Source organism: Oncorhynchus mykiss, chromosome 17 (genome assembly GCF_013265735.2).
Source record: "Oncorhynchus mykiss isolate Arlee chromosome 17, USDA_OmykA_1.1, whole genome shotgun sequence".
Taxonomy (NCBI): Eukaryota; Metazoa; Chordata; class Actinopteri; order Salmoniformes; family Salmonidae; genus Oncorhynchus; species Oncorhynchus mykiss.
In genome coordinates, this window is record NC_048581.1 from 225,001 (window position 1) to 247,301 (window position 22,301).

Consider the following 22,301-nt stretch of genomic DNA (forward strand, 5'->3'; position numbering starts at 1 on the left):
CCACCTCCTGCAAGGCCTGCAGTATGCTCCTCAGGTACACACACACACACACACACACACACACACACACACACACACACACACACACACACACACACACACACACACACACACACACACACACACACACACACACACACACACACACACACACACACACACACACACACACACACACACACACACACACTGACTGGCTGCATCAACCCTTGTTATGGAAACTGCTCGGCCTCCGACCGCAAGGCGCTACAGAGGGTAGTGCGTACGGCCCAGTACATCACTGGGGCCGAGCTTCCTGCCATCCAGGACCTCTATACCAGGCGGTGTCAGAGGAAGGCCCTAAAAATGGTCAGATTCCAGCACCCCAAGTCATAGACTGTTCTCTCAGCTACTGCATGGCAAGCGGTACCGATGCCTCTGGAACCAACAAGGCCCGGAACAGATTCCACCCCCATGAGACTGCTAAATAGTTAGTTAAATGGTTAAATAGTACTCGTCATACAGACAGATAGATAGAAAGATAGATAGTTTGACTTCTCACAATCTCACTCTCCTCTCTCTCCTCTCTCTCTCTTTCTCTCTCTCTCCTTCCTTCTCTCTCTATACTTGCTCCTCCCCTCCTTCTCTCTCTCTCTCTATGTTTGCTCCTCCCCTCCTTCTCTCTCTCTCTATGTCTCTCTCCTCTCTCTCTCTCTCTCTCCTTCTCTCTCTTTCTCTCTCCTTCCTTCTCTCTCTATACTTGCTCCCTCCTTCTCTCTCTTTCTCTCTCTCTCCTTCCTTCTCTCTCTATACTCTCTCCCTCCCTCCTTCTCTCTCTCCTTCTCTCTCTCTCCTTCCTTCTCTCTCTATACTCTCTCCCTCCATCCTTCTATCTCTCTCTATACTCTCTCCCTCCCTCATTCTCTCTCTCTCCTTCCTTCTCTCTCTATACTCTCTCCCTCCCTCCTTCTCTCTCTCCTTCTCTCTCTCTCTGTCTCCCTCCCTCCCTCCCTCCTTCTCTCCCCCTCTTTGTCTCTTTCTCTCTATACTTTCTCCCTCCCTCCCTCCTCTCCCTCCCTCCTTCTCTGTCTCTCAGGGGGATATTCTTCCAGGGGTATCGTTGTAGTCGTTGCAGAATGGCCGCTCATAAAGAATGTCTGGGAAGAGTACCAGGCTGCGGACGTAACTCAGGTAGAACCACTAAAGTGTGTGTGTGTGTGTGTGTGTGTGTGTGTGTGTGTGTGTGTGTGTGTGTGTGTGTGTGTGTGTGTGTGTGTGTGTGTGTGTGTGTGTGTGTGTGTGTGTGTGTTTTCTTTGACACTATGTTTTCTGCAGGTGTGTGTAGTGTTGTACACTCAGCTGTGTTGTGATTTGTATTTCAGACCACTCAGGGAACGTGAAGAAGGTAAGGCTCCTTTCAGAGGCTCTTTTTCTGGCAGCGTGTCACTATACTTCAGTGTGTACAGGAGGTACTCTTTCATTTGCATTCAAAACAGCATTTGTAAAGAACAACAGATGAGCAGCAGCTGGTTCTAATCAAGGTTGACCCTCATCGGCCAATCAGGACCTGTATGCAAATTAGTCACACAAAAAAAAAAAGATACAGAATTATAGGGTATGAGAGGTGGGCACGAAGGACGACTCACAGATCAATCCCCCCCCCCCCTGGTGTCCGCTCACCTAAACACATCACTTCAATACACAAAGAAGTTCATTACACCTCTTTGTCTGTCTGAATTCCCAGGGTTTTATTCACCAACCAAGCTACTGGGAGAGTGGCATGGTTCCCTTCTGATAAGCTTGCTTAGTGAACCAGAACAGTTATTTCTGGTTGTTTATCAAAGTCAGCTGGCTAACTCATTGATCCTGCTATGTAGTACACCCCTCTGGAGTGTGTTGTCTCTTCTAGTTGGTTGTATATCTGTGAGTCTGTTCTAGTGTGTTGTATATCTGTGGGTCTGTTCTAGTGGGTCTGTTCTAGTGGGTTGTATATCTGTGAGTCTGTTCTAGTGGGTTGTATATCTGTGAGTCTGTTCTAGTGGGTTGTATATCTGTGAGTCTGTTCTAGTGGGCTGTATATCTGTGAGTCTGTTGTAGTGGGTTGTATATCTGTGAGTCTGTTCTAGTGGGTTGTATATCTGTGAGTCTGTTCTAGTGGGTTGTATATCTGTGAGTCTGTTCTAGTGGGTTGTATATCTGTGAGTCTGTGAGTCTGTTCTAGTTGGTTGTATATCTGTGACCTTTCTTGTTCCTACAGAATAAGAAGTCAGCTCCTCACAGACAAGCCAGTCCAGGTGAGGATCCCAGAAGTAGTGTAACATTATAGAACTGAATCAAGTTGGGATTAGATTAGAATGGGAACGTTTTTTAACTCATCTCAATTCGATTCAAATCAAGGGTCTTTATCGACATGGGAAACATACGTTAACATTGTCAATGCAAGTGAGGTAGATACTAAACAAAAGTGAAATAAACAAATACAAAATTAACCGTAAACTGAGTCTGTACATAGTCAAAGCTTTCCTTATTTTTGGGTCAGTCACAGTGGTCAGGTATTCTGCCGCTGTGTACTCTCTGTTTAGGGCCAAATAGCATTCTAGTTTGCTCTGTTTTTTTGTTAATTCTTTCCAATGTTTCAAGTAATTATCTTTTTGTTTTCTCATGATTTGGTTGGGTCTAATTGTGCTGTTGTCCTGTGGCTCTGTGGGGTGTGTTTGTGTTTGTGAACAGAGCCCCAGGACCAGCTTGCTTAGGGGACTCTTCTCCAGGTTCATCTATCTGTAGGTGATGGCAGGTTTGGGATTCACTTCCTTTTAGGTGGTTGTAGAATTTAACAAATTCTCTCTCTCTCTCTCTCTCTCTCTCTCTCTCTCTCTCTCTCTCTCTCTCTCTCTCTCTCTCTCTCTCTCTCTCTCTCTCTCTCTCTCTCTCTCTCTCTCTCTCTCTCTCTCTCTCTCTCTCTCTCTCTCTCTCTCTCTCTCTCTCTCTCTCTCTCTCTCTCTCTCTCTCTCTCTCTCTCTCTCTCTCTCTCTCTCTCTCTCTCTCTCAGGCCTTCCTACAATGGAGGTGTGTCAGGAGTACTATGGTTTACCTCCGCCCCCTGTAGCGTTCGGCCAACCACTGCACCTCTCCATGGGTGATGTCATCGAACTGACAAGAGCCGATGCCGACCTAACGTGGTGGGAGGTGAAACACACACACACACACACACACACACACACACACACACACACACACACACACACACACACACACACACACACACACACACACACACGGTGCAGGCAGAGCATGCTTCCTGTAGTCTGAGTGTGTGGGAGGGTGGAGATACCGTCTCTCCCTCATCCTCTCTCTCTCTTTCTTTCTTTCCTTCAAATGGGTTTTATTGGGGGTGTGTGTTCTTCACTGGTTGGTCTTTTCTCGTGGCAACAGGTCACAAATCTTGCTGCTGCGATGGCACACTGTGGAATTTCACCCAGTAGATATGGGAGTTTATCAAAAGTGGATTTGTTTTCGAATTCTTTGTGTGTCTGTGTAATCTGAGGGAAATATGTGTCTCTAAAATGATCATACATCGGGCAGCTGTTTTTTGGTAAATTCTTTCCAATGTGTCAGTAATTCTCTTTTTGTTTTCTCATGATTTGGTTGGGTATAATTGTGTTGCTGTTCTGGTTGTGGAATTTAACAGCTCTTGTCTGGATTTTGATAATTAGCGGGTATAGTCATGCATTATTTGGTGTTTTACGTTGTACACAGAGGATGTTTTTGCAGAGTACTGCATGCAGAGTCTCAATGTGGTGAGATCTCACCACCATAAAGGACAATATGGTGAGATCTCACAACCATAAAAGGCAATATGGTGAGATCTCACAACCATAAAAGGCAATATGGTGAGATCTCACAACCATAAAGTCTCAATATGGTGAGATCTCACAACCATAAAGTCTCAATATGGTGAGATCTCACCACCATAAAGGACAATGTGGTGAGATCTCACCACCATAAAGGGGCAATATGGTGAGATCTCACAACCATAAGGGGCAACATGGTGAGATCTCACAACCATAAAGGGCAATATGGTGAGATCTCACAACCATAAAGTCTCAATATGGTGAGATCTCACCACCATAAAGGACAATATGGTGAGATCTCACAACCATAAAGGGCAATATGGTGAGATCTCACCACCATAAAGGACAATATGGTGAGATCTCACAACCATAAAGGACAATATGGTGAGATCTCACCACCATAAAGGACAATATGGTGAGATCTCACAACCATAAAGGACAATATGGTGAGATCTCACAACCATAAAGTCTCAATATGGTGAGATCTCACCACCATAAAGGACAATATGGTGAGATCTCACAACCATAAAGGGCAATATGGTGAGATCTCACCACCATAAAGGACAATATGGTGAGATCTCACAACCATAAAGGACAATATGGTGAGATCTCACCACCATAAAGGACAATATGGTGAGATCTCACAACCATAAAGGACAATATGGTGAGATCTCACCACCATAAAGGACAATATGGTGAGATCTCACCACCATAAAGGACAATATGGTGAGATCTCACAACCATAAGGGGCAATATGGTGAGATCTCACACCCATAAAGGACAATGGATTCTATAACTGATTCTATAACTGATTCAAGTATTTTTAGCCAGATGCCAATTGGGATGTCAAATTTTATGTTCCTTTTGATGGCATGATTTGTCTGTCAGATCTTTCACAGCTTTGTGGAAGTTACCTGTGGCGCTGATGTTTAGGCCAAGGTATGTATAGTTTTTTGTGTGCTCTAGGGCAACGGTGTCTAGATGGAATTTATATTTGTGGTCCTGGCGACTGGACCTTTTTTGGAACACCATTATTTTGGTCTTACTGAGATTTACTGTCAGGGCCCAGGTCTGACAGGGCCCAGGTCTGTCAGGGCCCAGGTCTGACAGAACCTGAGCAGAATATCTAGGTGCTGCTGTAGGCCCTCCTTGGTTGGGGACAGAAGCACCAGATCATCAGAAAACAGTAGACATTTGTGATGCCGGGTGCTGTAGACTGTTCTAGAGCCCTGGCCATTCTGTTGATGTGTCCCTGTCTCAGACTGTTCTAGAGCCCTGGCCATTCTGTTGATGTGTCCCTGTCTCAGACTGTTCTAGAGCCCTGGCCATTCTGTTGGTGTATCCCTGTCTCAGACTGTTCTAGAGCCCTGGCCATTCTGTTGATGTATCCCTGTCTGACTGTTCTAGAGCCCTGGCCATTCTGTTGATGTATCCCTGTCTCAGACTGTTCTAGAGCCCTGGCCATTCTGTTGATGTATCCCTGTCTGACTGTTCTAGAGCCCTGGCCATTCTGTTGATGTATCCCTGTCTCAGACTGTTCTAGAGCCCTGGCCATTCTGTTGATGTATCCCTGTCTCAGACTGTTCTAGAGCCCTGGCCATTCTGTTGATGTATCCCTGTCTCAGACTGTTCTAGAGCCCTGGCCATTCTGTTGATGTATCCCTGTCTCAGACTGTTCTAGAGCCCTGGCCATTCTGTTGATGTATCCCTGTCTCAGACTGTTCTAGAGCTCTGGCCATTCTGTTGATGTATCCCTGTCTGACTGTTCTAGAGCCCTGGCCATTCTGTTGATGTATCCCTGTCTCAGACTGTTCTAGAGCCCTGGCCATTCTGTTGATGTATCCCTGTCTCAGACTGTTCTAGAGCCCTGGCCATTCTGTTGATGTATCCCTGTCTCAGACTGTTCTAGAGCTCTGGCCATTCTGTTGATGTATCCCTGTCTGACTGTTCTAGAGCCCTGGCCATTCTGTTGATGTATCCCTGTCTCAGACTGTTCTAGAGCCCTGGCCATTCTGTTGATGTATTCTGTTGATGTCTCAGACTGTTCTAGAGCCCTGGCCATTCTGTCGATGTGTCCCTGTCTCACTACAAAGCCTTGTGGAAATACATTTGTGTGATTTTCGCCAATTGGATTTCAGACTTGTTATTTGTGAAATGTTATGGATTGGGGTGATCAGTCCTTGGTTCCAAATATTGGTGAAGATGCCAGAGCTGAGGATGATGTTAAAGAGTTTAAGTATGGCCAATTGGAATTTGTTGTCTGTATATTTGATCATTTCATCAACACCACAGGCCTTTTTGGGTTGGAGGGTTGTATTTTGTCCTGTAGTTCATTAATTGTAACTGGAGAATCCAGTGGTAGTCTTTAATAGATGAGCTGTAGGTGTCCTACTTACCGTAGGAGTCCCCTCGAAGCCTACCATTTACTATGTACATAGCCAGCGTCCCCTCGAAGCCTACCATTTACTATGTACATAGCCAGCGTCCCCTCGAAGCCTACCATTTACTATGTACATACCCAGCGTCCGCTCGAAGCCTACCATTTACTATGTACATACCCAGCGTCCCCTCGAAGCCTACCATTTACTATGTACATACCCAGCGTCCCCTCGAAGCCTACCATTTACTATGTCCATACCCAGCGTCCCCTCGAAACCTACCATTTACTATGTACATACCCAGCGTCCGCTCGAAGCCTACCATTTACTATGTACATACCCAGCGTCCCCTCGAAGCCTACCATTTACTATGTACATACCCAGCGTCCCCTCGAAGCCTACCATTTACTATGTCCATACCCAGCGTCCCCTCGAAACCTACCATTTACTATGTACATACCCAGCGTCCCCTCGAAGCCTACCATTTACTATGTACATACCCAGCGTCCCCTCGAAGCCTACCATTTACTATGTACATAGCCAGCGTCCCCTCGAAGCCTACCATTTACTATGTACATACCCAGCGTCCCCTCGAAGCCTACCATTTACTATGTACATAGCCAGCGTCCCCTCGAAGCCTACCATTTACTATGTACATAGCCAGCGTCCCCTCGAAGCCTACCATTTACTATGTACATAGCCAGCGTCCCCTCGAAGCCTACCATTTACTATGTACATAGCCAGCGTCCGACAGAGCTGCAGTTGTGACCTGTTTTTTTTGTTGGTTATGTTGTCGTAGTGTCTAGTGGGGCATATGGGGGAGGGAAGGCTGTCACCTCCAGGTAGGTGTTTGTCCCCCTGTGTGCTGAGTGTCTGTTTCTTGTCCAGTTCTGGCATCTCTCTCTGGCATCTCTCCCTCTCTCTCTGGCATCTCTCTCTCTCGGCGTATTATAATACCATTGTAACATGTACTTTGTAGTAAATCATTTCTGTACAATAATGTGCTACAGGAGGCACTGTAAGACGGCGTGTTGTTCCAGTCGTCTGATTGGTCTGCTGTGTGTGTCACTCAGGGCAAGAACGTGACGATTGGTCAGATGGGTTGGTTCCCCTGCAGTAAGGTCCAGCCCTTCATCTCTGTGAGTACCACTGACTTGAAGTTGATTACACATGTCATAGTTTATTATTTATTTTACCTTTATTTAAACTTGGCAAGTCAGTTAAGAACAAATTCTTATTTTCAATGACGGACTAGGAACAGTGGGTTAACTGCCTGTTCAGGGACAGAACGACCTTGTCAGCTCGGGGATTTGAACTTGCAACCTTCCGGTTACTAGTCCAACGCTCTAACCACTAGGCTATCCTGCCGCCCCTAGGCTACACCGTGTCTGGTATTGATAGAAATACCAACATACATGTTGTTGATTACACATGTCATGTTATAGGTGTCGGCTTCACCGTGTCTGGTATTGATAGAAATACCAACATACATGTTGTTGATTACACATGTTATAGGTGTCGGCTTCACCGTGTCTGGTATTGATAGAAATACCAACATACATGTTGTTGATTACACATGTCATGTTATAGGTGTCGGCTTCACCGTGTCTGGTATTGATAGAAATACCAACATACATGTTGTTGATTACACATGTCATGTTATAGGTGTCGGCTTCACCGTGTCTGGTATTGATAGAAATACCAACATACATGTTGTTGATTACACATGTTATAGGTGTCGGCTTCACCGTGTCTGGTATTGATAGAAATACCAACATACATGTTGTTGATTACACATGTCATGTTATAGGTGTCGGCTACACCGTGTCTGGTATTGATAGAAATACCAACATACATGTTGTTCAACATGCCATGTTATAGGTGTCGGCTACACCGTGTCTGGTATTGATAGAAATACCAACATACATGTTGTTCAACATGTTATAGGTGTCGGCTACACCGTGTCTGGTATTGATAGAAATACCAACATACGTTTTATTAAGTGCTTCAGGAATCATGGGTTGTGTTCTCATAACTGTCTGACCTCTGACCTCTCTCCCCAGAGACCAACTCCCGACCTATCCGACTTCCTATGGTGAGTAATGATACCATTCTATTTACACCTGGTATCACTCATACCGATGTTCTAGATGTGTACCACTTGGTATCACTCATATCTGTTCTAGATATGCACCACCTGGTATCACTCATACCGATGTTCTAGATGTGCACCACCTGGTATCACTCATACCGATGTTCTAGATATGTACCATCTGGTATCACTCATACCGATGTTCTAGATATGTACCACCTGGTATCACTCATACCGATGCTCTAGATATGTACTACCTACAATCCCAAAAGGGTTCTCTCTGAAACCAAAAATAATTCTTCAAAGGTTTCTCTTATGGGGACAGCCGAAGAACCCTTTTAGGTTCTAGATATCACCTTTTTCTAAGAGTGTGGTAACACTGCAGGGTTCTAGGATTGGAAGTGTTCTGTGTTTGAAAATAGTTATTGATAGCAATCATGGGAAAGGTTTTGTATTGTTCTAACGCAACTGCAATGGGTTCTAGGTTTGGTCATTTAAGTGATTTGGGTTCTAGGTTTGCGGGGAACATGGACCGGTCAGCGGCGAAGAACCTCCTGATTTCACGGTCCGACGGAACGTTTCTGGTCCGCCAGAAAGACGGAGGAGAGTTCGCAATCAGCCTCAAGTGAGCCAATCAGAAAGGCTCTGTCTAACAGCTGGCAATCTTCCTCTTTCACACACACAATCTTACTCTCTCACACACACACTGATTCTCATTCACTCTGTCTCCTCCAGGTTTAACATGGACATCAGACACATCAAGATCACGTCAACAGAAGGCCTCTACCGCATCAACGAGAAGAAAGCATTCAAAGGGTTAATCGTACGTCATTCCCCTTCTTTCCCTCCCATCTCTCTGTCTACCCTCCTCGTCTCTCTGTCTACCCTCCTCGTCTCTCTGTCTACCCTCTTCGTCTCTCTGTCTACCCTCCTCGTCTCTCTGTCTACCCTCCTCGTCTCTCTGTCTACCCTCCTCGTCTCTCTGTCTACCCTCCTCGTCTCTCTGTCTACCCTCCTCGTCTCTCTGTCTACCCTCCTCGTCTCTCTGTCTACCCTCCCCGTCTCTCTGTCTACCCTCCTCGTCTCTCTGTCTACCCTCCTCGTCTCTCTGTCTACCCTCCTCGTTTCTCTGTCTACCCTCCCCGTCTCTCTGTCTACCCTCCTCATCTCTCTGTCTACCCTCCTCGTCTCTCTGTCTACCCTCCTCGTCTCTCTGTCTACCCTCCTCCTCTCTCTGTCTACCCTCCTCGTCTCTCTGTCTACCCTCCTCGTCTCTCTCCCTCTTCCTCCCATCTCTCTGTCTACCCTCCTCATCTCTCTGTCTACCCTCCTAGTTTCTCTGTCTACCCTCCTCGTTTCTCTGTCTACCCTCCTCGTCTCTCTGTCTACCCTCCTCGTCTCTCTGTCTACCCTCCTCGTCTCTCTGTCTACCCTCCTCGTCTCTCTGTCTACCCTCCTCGTCTCTCTGTCTACCCTCCTCGTTTCTCTGTCTACCCTCCTCGTCTCTCTGTCTACCCTCCTCGTCCCTCTGTCTACCCTCCTCGTCTCTCTGTCTACCCTCCTCGTCTCTCTGTCTACCCTCCTCGTCGCTCTGTCTACCCTCCTCGTCTCTCTGTCTACCCTCTTCGTCTCTCTGTCTACCCTCCTCGTCTCTCTGTCTACCCTCCTCGTCTCTCTGTCTACCCTCCTCGTCTCTCTGTCTACCCTCTTCGTCTCTCTGTCTACCCTCCTCGTCTCTCTGTCTACCCTCCTCAACTCTCTGTCTACCCTCCTCATCTCTCTGTCTACCCTCATCGTTTCTCTCCCTCTCATCTCTCAGTCTACCCTCCTCGTTTCTCTCCCTCTCATCTCTGTCTACCCTCCTCGTTTCTCTGTCTACCCTCCTCGTCTCTCTGTCTATCCTCCTCATCTCTCTCCCTCTTATCTCTCTGTCTACCCTCCTCATCTCTCTCCCTCTTATCTCTCTGTCTACCCTCCTCGTCTCTCTCCCTCTTATCTCGCTGTCTACCTTCCTCCTCTCTCTCCCTCTTATCTTGCTTTCTACCCTCCTCGTCTCTCCCCCTCGTATCTCTCTGTCTACCCTCCTCATCTCTCTCCCTCTTATCTCTCTGTCTACCCTCCTCGTCTCTCTGTCTACCCTCCTCGTCTCTCTGTCTACCCTCCTCAACTCTCTGTCTACCCTCCTCATCTCTCTGTCTACCCTCATCGTTTCTCTCCCTCTCATCTCTCAGTCTACCCTCCTCGTTTCTCTCCCTCTCATCTCTGTCTACCCTCCTCGTTTCTCTCCCTCTTATCTCTCTGTCTATCCTCCTCATCTCTCTCCCTCTTATCTCTCTGTCTACCCTCCTCATCTCTCTCCCTCTTATCTCTCTGTCTACCCTCCTCGTCTCTCTCCCTCTTATCTCGCTGTCTACCTTCCTCCTCTCTCTCCCTCTTATCTTGCTTTCTACCCTCCTCGTCTCTCCCCCTCGTATCTCTCTGTCTACCCTCCTCGTCTCTCTCCCTCTTATCTCTCTGTCTACCCTCCTCGTCTCTCTCCCTCTTATCTCTCTGTCTACCCTCCTCGTCTCTCTCCCTCTTATCTCTCTGTCTACCCTCCTCGTCTCTCTCCCTCTTATCTCTCTGTCTACCCTCCTCGTCTCTCTCCCTCTTATCTCTCTGTCTACCCTCCTCGTCTCTCTCCCTCTTATCTCTCTGTCTACCCTCCTCGTTTCTCTCCCTCTCATCTCTCAGTCTACCCTCCTCGTTTCTCTCCCTCTTATCTCTCTGTCTACCCTCCTCGTCTCTCTCCCTCTTATCTCTCTGTCTACCCTCCTCATCTCTCTCCCTCTTATCTCTCTGTCTACCCTCCTCGTCTCTCTCCCTCTTATCTCTCTGTTTACCCTCCTCATCTCTCTCCCTCTTATCTCTCTGTCTACCCTCCTCATCTCTCTCCCTCTTATCTCTCTGTCTACCCTCCTCGTCTCTCTCCCTCTTATCTCTCTGTCTACCCTCCCCAACTCTCTCCCTCTTATCTCTCTGTCTACCCTCCGCATCTCTCCCCCTCGTATCTCTCTGTCTACCCTCCTCGTCTCTCTCCCTCTTATCTCTCTGTCTACCCTCCTCGTCTCTCTCCCTCTTATCTCTCTGTCTACCCTCCTCGTCTCTCTCCCTCTTATCTCTCTGTCTACCCTCCTCGTCTCTCTCCCTCTTATCTCTCTGTCTACCCTCCTCGTCTCTCTCCCTCTTATCTCTCTGTCTACCCTTCTCGTCTCTTTCCCTCTTATCTCTCTGTCTACCCTCCTCGTCTCTCTCCCTCTTATCTCTCTGTCTACCCTCCTCGTCTCTCTCCCTCTTATCTCTCTGTCTACCCTCCTCGTTTCTCTCCCTCTCATCTCTCAGTCTACCCTCCTCGTTTCTCTCCCTCTTATCTCTCTGTCTACCCTCCTCATCTCTCTCCCTCTTATCTCTCTGTCTACCCTCCTCATCTCTCTCCCTCTTATCTCTCTGTCTACCCTCCTCGTCTCTCTCCCTCTTATCTCTCTGTCTACCCTCCTCATCTCTCTCCCTCTTATCTCTCTGTCTACCCTCCTCATATCTCTCCCTCTTATCTCTCTGTCTACCCTCCTCGTCTCTCTGTCTCTTATCTCTCTGTCTACCCTCCCCGTCTCTCTCCCTCTTATCTCTCTGTCTACCCTCCCCATCTCTCTCCCTCTTATCTCTCTGTCTACCCTCCTCATCTCTCTCCCTCTTATCTCTCTGTCTACCCTCCTCGTCTCTCTCCCTCTTATCTCTCTGTCTACCCTCCTCGTCTCTCTCCCTCTTATCTCTCTGTCTACCCTCCTCGTCTCTCTCCCTCTTATCTCTTTGTCTACCCTCCTCGTCTCTCTCCCTCTTATCTCTCTGTCTACCCTCCTCGTCTCTCTCCCTCTTATCTCTCTGTCTACCCTCCTCGTCTCTCTCCCTCTTCTCTCTATCTACCCTCCTCGTCTCTCTCCCTCTTATCTCTCTGTCTACCCTCCTCGTCTCTCTCCCTCTTATCTCTCTGTCTACGCTCCTCGTCTCTCTCCCTCTTATCTCTCTGTCTACCCTCCTCGTCTCTCTCCCTCTTCTCTCTATCTACCCTCCTCGTCTCTCTCCCTCTTATCTCTCTGTCTACCCTCCTCGTCTCTCTCCCTCTTATCTCTCTGTCTACGCTCCTCGTCTCTCTCCCTCTTCTCTCTGTCTACCGTCCTCGTCTCTCTCCCTCTTCTCTCTATCTACCCTCCTCGTCTCTCTCCCTCTTATCTCTCTGTCTACCCTCCTCGTCTCTCTCCCTCTTATCTCTCTGTCTACGCTCCTCGTCTCTCTCCCTCTTCTCTCTGTCTACCCTCCTCATCTCTCTCCCTCTTATCTCTCTGTCTACCCTCCTCGTCTCTCTCCCTCTTATCTCTCAGTCTACCCTCCTCGTTTCTCTCCCTCTTATCTCTCTGTCTACCCTCCTCGTCTCTCTCCCTCTTATCTCTCTGTCTACCCTCCTCATCTCTCTCCCTCTTATCTCTCTGTCTACCCTCCTCGTCTCTCTCCCTCTTATCTCTCTGTTTACCCTCCTCATCTCTCTCCCTCTTATCTCTCTGTCTACCCTCCTCATCTCTCTCCCTCTTATCTCTCTGTCTACCCTCCTCGTCTCTCTCCCTCTTATCTCTCTGTCTACCCTCCTCGTTTCTCTCCCTCTTATCTCTCTGTCTACCCTCCTCATCTCTCTCCCTCTTATCTCTCTGTCTACCCTCCTCGTCTCTCTCCCTCTTATCTCTCTGTCTACACTCCTCGTCTCTCTCCCTCTTATCTCTCTGTCTACCCTCCTCATCTCTCTCCCTCTTATCTCTCTGTCTACCCTCCTCGTCTCTCTCCCTCTTATCTCTCTGTCTACCCTCCCCGTCTCTCTCCCTCTTATCTCTCTGTCTACCCTCCCCATCTCTCTCCCTCTTATCTCTCTGTCTACCCTCCGTATCTCTCCCCCTCGTATCTCTCTGTCTACCCTCCTCGTCTCTCTCCCTCTTATCTCTCTGTCTACCCTCCTCGTCTCTCTCCCTCTTATCTCTCTGTCTACCCTCCTCGTCTCTCTCCCTCTTATCTCTCTGTCTACCCTCCTCGTCTCTCTCCCTCTTATCTCTCTGTCTACCCTCCTCGTCTCTCTCCCTCTTATCTCTCTGTCTACCCTTCTCGTCTCTCTCCCTCTTATCTCTCTGTCTACCCTCCTCGTCTCTCTCCCTCTTATCTCTCTGTCTACCCTCCTCGTCTCTCTCCCTCTTATCTCTCTGTCTACCCTCCTCGTCTCTCTCCCTCTTATCTCTCTGTCTACCCTTCTCGTCTCTTTCCCTCTTATCTCTCTGTCTACCCTCCTCGTCTCTCTCCCTCTTATCTCTCTGTCTACCCTCCTCGTCTCTCTCCCTCTTATCTCTCTGTCTACCCTCCTCGTTTCTCTCCCTCTCATCTCTCAGTCTACCCTCCTCGTTTCTCTCCCTCTTATCTCTCTGTCTACCCTCCTCATCTCTCTCCCTCTTATCTCTCTGTCTACCCTCCTCATCTCTCTCCCTCTTATCTCTCTGTCTACCCTCCTCGTCTCTCTCCCTCTTATCTCTCTGTCTACCCTCCTCATCTCTCTCCCTCTTATCTCTCTGTCTACCCTCCTCATATCTCTCCCTCTTATCTCTCTGTCTACCCTCCTCGTCTCTCTGTCTCTTATCTCTCTGTCTACCCTCCCCGTCTCTCTGTCTCTTATCTCTCTGTCTACCCTCCCCATCTCTCTCCCTCTTATCTCTCTGTCTACCCTCCTCATCTCTCTCCCTCTTATCTCTCTGTCTACCCTCCTCGTCTCTCTCCCTCTTATCTCTCTGTCTACCCTCCTCGTCTCTCTCCCTCTTATCTCTCTGTCTACCCTCCTCGTCTCTCTCCCTCTTATCTCTTTGTCTACCCTCCTCGTCTCTCTCCCTCTTATCTCTCTGTCTACCCTCCTCGTCTCTCTCCCTCTTATCTCTCTGTCTACCCTCCTCGTCTCTCTCCCTCTTCTCTCTATCTACCCTCCTCGTCTCTCTCCCTCTTATCTCTCTGTCTACCCTCCTCGTCTCTCTCCCTCTTATCTCTCTGTCTACGCTCCTCGTCTCTCTCCCTCTTATCTCTCTGTCTACCCTCCTCGTCTCTCTCCCTCTTCTCTCTATCTACCCTCCTCGTCTCTCTCCCTCTTATCTCTCTGTCTACCCTCCTCGTCTCTCTCCCTCTTATCTCTCTGTCTACGCTCCTCGTCTCTCTCCCTCTTCTCTCTGTCTACCGTCCTCGTCTCTCTCCCTCTTCTCTCTATCTACCCTCCTCGTCTCTCTCCCTCTTATCTCTCTGTCTACCCTCCTCGTCTCTCTCCCTCTTATCTCTCTGTCTACGCTCCTCGTCTCTCTCCCTCTTCTCTCTGTCTACCCTCCTCATCTCTCTCCCTCTTATCTCTCTGTCTACCCTCCTCGTCTCTCTCCCTCTTATCTCTCAGTCTACCCTCCTCGTTTCTCTCCCTCTTATCTCTCTGTCTACCCTCCTCGTCTCTCTCCCTCTTATCTCTCTGTCTACCCTCCTCATCTCTCTCCCTCTTATCTCTCTGTCTACCCTCCTCGTCTCTCTCCCTCTTATCTCTCTGTTTACCCTCCTCATCTCTCTCCCTCTTATCTCTCTGTCTACCCTCCTCATCTCTCTCCCTCTTATCTCTCTGTCTACCCTCCTCGTCTCTCTCCCTCTTATCTCTCTGTCTACCCTCCTCGTCTCTCTCCCTCTTATCTCTCTGTCTACCCTCCTCGTTTCTCTCCCTCTTATCTCTCTGTCTACCCTCCTCGTCTCTCTCCCTCTTATCTCTCTGTCTACACTCCTCGTCTCTCTCCCTCTTATCTCTCTGTCTACCCTCCTCATCTCTCTCCCTCTTATCTCTCTGTCTACCCTCCTCGTCTCTCTCCCTCTTATCTCTCTGTCTACCCTCCCCGTCTCTCTCCCTCTTATCTCTCTGTCTACCCTCCCCATCTCTCTCCCTCTTATCTCTCTGTCTACCCTCCGTATCTCTCCCCCTCGTATCTCTCTGTCTACCCTCCTCGTCTCTCTCCCTCTTATCTCTCTGTCTACCCTCCTCGTCTCTCTCCCTCTTATCTCTCTGTCTACCCTCCTCGTCTCTCTCCCTCTTATCTCTCTGTCTACCCTCCTCGTCTCTCTCCCTCTTATCTCTCTGTCTACCCTCCTCGTCTCTCTCCCTCTTATCTCTCTGTCTACCCTTCTCGTCTCTCTCCCTCTTATCTCTCTGTCTACCCTCCTCGTCTCTCTCCCTCTTATCTCTCTGTCTACCCTCCTCGTCTCTCTCCCTCTTATCTCTCTGTCTACCCTCCTCGTTTCTCTCCCTCTCATCTCTCAGTCTACCCTCCTCGTTTCTCTCCCTCTTATCTCTCTGTCTACCCTCCTCATCTCTCTCCCTCTTATCTCTCTGTCTACCCTCCTCATCTCTCTCCCTCTTATCTCTCTGTCTACCCTCCTCGTCTCTCTCCCTCTTATCTCTCTGTCTACCCTCCTCATCTCTCTCCCTCTTATCTCTCTGTCTACCCTCCTCATATCTCTCCCTCTTATCTCTCTGTCTACCCTCCTCGTCTCTCTGTCTCTTATCTCTCTGTCTACCCTCCCCGTCTCTCTCCCTCTTATCTCTCTGTCTACCCTCCCCATCTCTCTCCCTCTTATCTCTCTGTCTACCCTCCTCATCTCTCTCCCTCTTATCTCTCTGTCTACCCTCCTCGTCTCTCTCCCTCTTATCTCTCTGTCTACCCTCCTCGTCTCTCTCCCTTTTATCTCTCTGTCTACCCTCCTCGTCTCTCTCCCTCTTATCTCTTTGTCTACCCTCCTCGTCTCTCTCCCTCTTATCTCTCTGTCTACCCTCCTCGTCTCTCTCCCTCTTATCTCTCTGTCTACCCTCCTCGTCTCTCTCCCTCTTCTCTCTATCTACCCTCCTCGTCTCTCTCCCTCTTATCTCTCTGTCTACCCACCTCGTCTCTCTCCCTCTTATCTCTCTGTCTACGCTCCTCGTCTCTCTCCCTCTTATCTCTCTGTCTACCCTCCTCGTCTCTCTCCCTCTTCTCTCTATCTACCCTCCTCGTCTCTCTCCCTCTTATCTCTCTGTCTACCCTCCTCGTCTCTCTCCCTCTTATCTCTCTGTCTACGCTCCTCGTCTCTCTCCCTCTTCTCTCTGTCTACCCTCCTCGTCTCTCTCCCTCTTCTCTCTATCTACCCTCCTCGTCTCTCTCCCTCTTATCTCTCTGTCTACCCTCCTCGTCTCTCTCCCTCTTATCTCTCTGTCTACGCTCCTCGTCTCTCTCCCTCTTCTCTCTGTCTACCCTCCTCATCTCTCTCCCTCTTATCTCTCTGTCTACCCTCCTCGTCTCTCTCCCTCTTATCTCTCTGTCTACCCTCCTCGTCTCTCTCCCTCTTATCTCTCTGTCTACCCTCCTCGTCTCTCTCCCTCTACCTTTCATCCCTTTTTCTTGTAAATGTAAAAATGTTTAACTTTTTTTTGTAAAGCACTTTTCACATCTCTCTCGCTCCCCTCCCCCATCTCCCCCTCTCTCTCTCCCCTCCCCCATCTCCCCCCCTCTCTCTCCCCTCCCCCATCTCCCCCTCTCTCTCTCCCCTCCCCCTCTCTCTCTCTCCCCTCCCCCATCTCCCCCTCCCCCTCTCTCTCTCCCCTCCCCCTCTCTCTCTTCTCCCCCTCTCTCTCCCCTCCCCCATCTCCCCTATCTCTCTCTCCCCTCCCCATCTCCCCCTCTCTCTCTCCCCTCCCCCTCTCTCTCTCCCCTCCCCCATCTACCCTATCTCTCTCTTCCCTCCCCATCTCCCCCTCTCTCTCTCCCCTTCCCCTATCTCTCTCTTCCCTCCCCATCTCCCCCTCTCTCTCTCCCCTTCCCTTATCTCTCTCTTCCCTCCCCCATCTCCCCCTCTCTCTCTCCCCTCCCCCATCTCCCCCTCTCTCTCTCCCCTTCCCCTATCTCTCTCTCCCCTCCCACATCTCCCTCTCTCTCTCTCCCCTTCCCCTATCTCTCTCTCCCCTCCCCCATCTCCCCCTCTCTCTCTCACCTTCCCCTACCTCTCTCCCCCCTCATCTCTCTGTTAGGAGATGGTTCAGTTCTACCAGCAACATTCATTGAAGGAGTATTTTAAGGATGTGGACACCACCCTTCAGACCCCCTTCAATCAGCCTGATCAGAGTGATACACCCTTCAACACACCCTCCCCAGGTACACACACACAGAACACCCTACAGACCCCCTTCAATCAGCCTGATCAGAGTGATACACCCTTCAACACACCCTCCCCAGGTACACACACACAGAACACCCTACAGACCCCCTTCAATCAGCCTGATCAGAGTGATACACCCTTCAACACACCCTCCCCAGGTACACACACACACACACACACACACACACACACTCTCTCTCTCTCAAGACTTCCTACAAACCTCAACTTATTTCCTTCCATAACCTCAAATATAAGTACTCTCAAATACTGTCTGTTTCAACACACACACACACCCACGCTCACCTCTCCCTCTCTCCTCTAGGTGGCAGTATGCGTTCGTTTGGCACAGCTCGGGCCAGGTATGACTTCTCAGCCAGAGACCGTACAGAGCTGTCTCTGAGAGAAGGAGACACAGTCAAGGTCCTGTCTAAGAAAGCTCACAATGGATGGTGGAAAGGAGAGGTCTATGGACGGGTGAGGACCAACAAACACCGTCCCCCCCCCCCCCCCACACACACACACACACACACACACACACACACACACAGTACACACACACACACAGTACACACACACACAGTACACACACACACAGTACACACACACACACACAGTACACACACACACACACACACAGTACACACACACACACACAGTACACACACACACACACACATGCAGCACATGGAGTAGGATCCTCACACATACACACAGTACACACACACAGTACACACACAGTACACACACACACACAGTACACACACACACACACAGTACACACACAGTACACACACACACACAGTACACACACACACACACAGTACACACACACACACAGTACACACACACACACAGTACACACACACACAGTACACACACACACAGTACACACACACACACACACACACACACACACACACACACATTCACATGCAGTAGGATCCTCACACATACACCTGTCAACATGTACGGTCAACAGTGTGGACACACCTCCTCATCCACACGCCCACCCCTTTCCACACGCCCACCCCTTTACCAGTCAACAGTGTGGACACACCTCCTCATTCAAGGGCTTTTCTTTATTTCTACATTGTAGAATAACAGTGAAGACATCAAAACTATGAAATAACACAAAAGTGTTAAACAAATCAAAATATATTTTAGATTCTTCAATGTAGCCACCCTTTGCCTTGATGACAGCTTTGCACACTCTCAGCATTCTCTCAACCAGCTTCACCTGGAATGCTTTTCCAACACACAAATTGTTGAACACTCCTCTCTCTGTCTGTAGGTCGGTCTGTTCCCAGCTAACTCCCGTCTCTCTGTCTGTAGGTCGGTCTGTTCCCAGCTAACTATGTAGAAGAGGATTACTCTGACTACTGCTGATGTCACCTCACACCTTCACCTGTGTGACTACTGCTGAAGTCGCCTTACTGTCACATCTCCACCTGTGTGACTACTGCTGAAGTCGCCTCACTGTCACACCTTCACCTGTGTGTGAAAGAGACAGTGTGTCCCAATTCAATCCCTACCCCTTCCCTTGGCCCTAACCAGTGCAGTCAAAAATGTGATTTTACTGTTTTGTTTTTTTTCAACAATATCTCCACACTATGAGGTTGAAATAACACTCTGAAATTGTATAAAATTACGATAATGTCATTTTGAAAACAATGCTTGGAATTTCAGCCAGTTCAGGTGGGATGGAGTTTTTGACCCACAGCATGACATCACAATCTGATCTGATTTTTCTGACCAATGACCAGTCATCTTTTATTTGCATATGTCTCCACCTACTTTGAAGGGGTAAGCTGGGTAGGCTCTAGTTGCCAGGGATGGGCAACTCCAGTCCCACTGTTTCCCTAGCAAACACAGCTGATTAAACTGACTGTAATTTTGAACTGAAGAACATGATCATTGCATTACTGGAGTCAGATGTCTTAGCTGGGGCTGAAGTGTGACACCAATCAGGGCCCCGAGGACTGGAGCTGCCCATCCCTGCTCTAGAGTCTAGACAATCCTATCCGCCAATCAGAGCTGTGCATGTAAATATATTTAAATTTCTATCAACACACCGACACGATCAGACTGAGCATTCCAATGGCTGAAGGAGGCTCGGGGAAATAAATGATAAAACATTTATTTTAAGTTATTTTCATGAAGTAAACACAGTGATTTATTAGACATCCAGTGATGATTTAAAATAAAAATTAAAAAGACTGCGTGGAGGCGTTAAATGTTTGATCTGCAAGATAGAGGCAATATGGTGGAAGATTTACCACCACCATAGAGAATGATAGAGGCAATATGGTGGAAGATGTACCACCACCATAGAGAATGATAGAGGCAATATGGTGGAAGATTTACCACCACCATAGAGAATGATAGAGGCAATATGGTGGAAGATTTACCACCACCATAGAGAATGATAGAGGCAATATGGTGGAAGATTTACCACCACCATAGAGAATGATAGAGGCAATATGGTGGATGATTTACCACCACCATAGAGAATGATAGAGGCAATATGGTGGAAGATTTACCACCACCATAGAGAATGATAGAGGCAATATGGTGGAAGATTTACTACCACCATAGAGAATGATAGAGGCCTCTAGTGGCCAAAAGGTTGTATTAGCACGGGGCAGCACCATTGAGGGCTTCCACCATTTCAATGTAGTCAACTGGCTGGGACTTCCAACTTCATTGGCTGATCCCTACTGGTGACCTTGTTGGGAGTCATGTGCAGCCAAGGGTCATCAGGAGGTATCAGCCAATCGTGAAGAAGAAATTGGGACTACTTCAAAATGGCCTCAATGGCACTGCCCATGATGTCACAGACGCCGTAGTGGGACGGATACAATGATACGGCCTCTTTCCATCTCTATGACCCCCCCACTACACACAGATACAGCCCTGGTCAGACGTGTTAATGTAGAGGGACCCCTGATACAGCCTCTTTCCATCTCTATCTATCTATCACTGAATCAATGTTTCTGCTGTGAATAAAACCTCTGACGTACCACGTGGTATGTCTCTGTCATGTTAACATGAACTATGTACAATGAGCGAATGCCTTTTTAAAAGCAACACATCCCCTTGAAAACAGATACGAGTCAGTTATTATAGTGTCTAGATGGACTACAATGTGTACATTGGATCATTTTGGTCATAAAATCAGGCTTGTCTAAGACGGAGTGTCACAATTGGTAAATGAAGGTTGTGTTTTGATTGGACAATTCCCCGTTTTCCCACTAACGTGGGGTGAACCGCTGCGGTGACAGCTCTCTATCCAATAGCATAGATGGACCTGCCCAGCAGACCGACTTTGTGTACTTAAGACAACACGTCGCAATTTTTGGTTTCTTAAGAAATACTGCACCAAACACCTTCATGTAAAATTGCACAACTAAAACATCCCCAGCAACAATTTACAAAATACAGATTTGTTTTAGTTGTCTTCAATTAATTCTGAGGAATTGAAACAGGCTTCCGTGTGTACAGTATCTCATGGGGGGACAAACCTCAATAAAACCAAACGCGGAATCGGTCAGGAAACAACCTCCAAGACTGAATCTCGTTTTTCAAACGAGCAACAGGGGGAAAAAAAGACACGTGCCATTCGGCGTGTTCAATATTTAAACTCTGAAATGAGGTTGCCACGAGCAGCACCGCAGCGGAGACGAGCGAGATGGAGAGAGTCTTCTCTCTCAGCCAATCACACAGAGCAACGTTCTCCACGGTTACAACGCCGCAGCAAAACAGCAGAGAAGTTGAGTCTCGCGCTTCAACGCTCTTAGCTGATGCGGAAATGGACCCACTGTGCCGTTTACTCTGTGAATCTTCGCCACATCGACGAGTCTACCTTTAACATTGTTGCAGTTAATATTGACTAATATTCAGAGGTTCTGTCCCAAATGGCACAGAACAGAGTCTGGTCTATAGTAGTGCACTATATAGGGAACCTCTTACCTAGACAGAACAGAGTCTGGTCTATAGTAGTGCACTATATAGAGAACCTCTTACCTAGACAGAACAGAGTCTGGTCTATAGTAGTGCACTATATAGGGAACCTCTTACCTAGACAGAACAGAGTCTGGTCTATAGTAGTGCACTATATAGAGAACCTCTTACCTAGACAGAACAGAGTCTGGTCTATAGTAGTGCACTATATAGGGAACCTCTTACCTAGACAGAACAGAGTCTGGTCTATAGTAGTGCACTATATAGAGAACCTCTTACCTAGACAGAATAGAGTCTGGTCTATAGTAGTGCACTATATAGAGAACCTCTTACCTAGACAGAATAGAGTCTGGTCTATAGTAGTGCACTATATAGAGAACCTCTTACCTAGACAGAACAGAGTCTGGTCTATAGTAGTGCACTATATAGGGAACCTCGTACCTAGACAGAACAGAGTCTGGTCTATAGTAGTGCACTATATAGGGAACCTCTTACCTAGACAGAACAGAGTCTGGTCTATAGTAGTGCACTATATAGGGAACCTCTTACCTAGACAGAACAGAGTCTGGTCTATAGTATTGCACTATATAGAGAACATCTTACCTAGACAGAACAGAGTCTGGTCTATAGTAGTGCACTATATAGGGAACCTCTTACCTAGACAGAACAGAGTCTGGTCTATAGTAGTGCACTATATAGGGAACCTCTTACCTAGACAGAACAGAGTCTGGTCTATAGTATTGCACTATATAGAGAACATCTTACCTAGACAGAACAGAG

At 48.1% G+C, this 22,301-nt stretch overlaps 1 protein-coding gene across 1 annotated transcript in view; it reads left to right on the forward strand.

Annotated features, from left to right (window-relative positions):
• LOC110517164 (proto-oncogene vav-like) overlaps positions 1 to 19,782 on the forward strand; it is a 78,418-nt gene extending 58,636 nt beyond the window's left edge. The window contains exons 16-27 of the mRNA XM_036948263.1: positions 1 to 34; positions 1,076 to 1,170; positions 1,362 to 1,384; positions 2,237 to 2,273; positions 3,029 to 3,165; positions 7,282 to 7,347; positions 8,272 to 8,303; positions 8,815 to 8,925; positions 9,036 to 9,123; positions 17,434 to 17,557; positions 17,884 to 18,035; positions 18,894 to 19,782. The exon at positions 1 to 34 is cut by the window's left edge and continues 68 nt beyond it. Of these exons, the coding sequence (XP_036804158.1) occupies positions 1 to 34; positions 1,076 to 1,170; positions 1,362 to 1,384; positions 2,237 to 2,273; positions 3,029 to 3,165; positions 7,282 to 7,347; positions 8,272 to 8,303; positions 8,815 to 8,925; positions 9,036 to 9,123; positions 17,434 to 17,557; positions 17,884 to 18,035; positions 18,894 to 18,947 (953 nt within the window). The 3' untranslated portion in view covers positions 18,948 to 19,782. The remainder of the gene's footprint in view (positions 35 to 1,075; positions 1,171 to 1,361; positions 1,385 to 2,236; positions 2,274 to 3,028; positions 3,166 to 7,281; positions 7,348 to 8,271; positions 8,304 to 8,814; positions 8,926 to 9,035; positions 9,124 to 17,433; positions 17,558 to 17,883; positions 18,036 to 18,893) is intronic.
• The last annotated feature ends 2,519 nt before the right edge of the window (positions 19,783 to 22,301 follow it).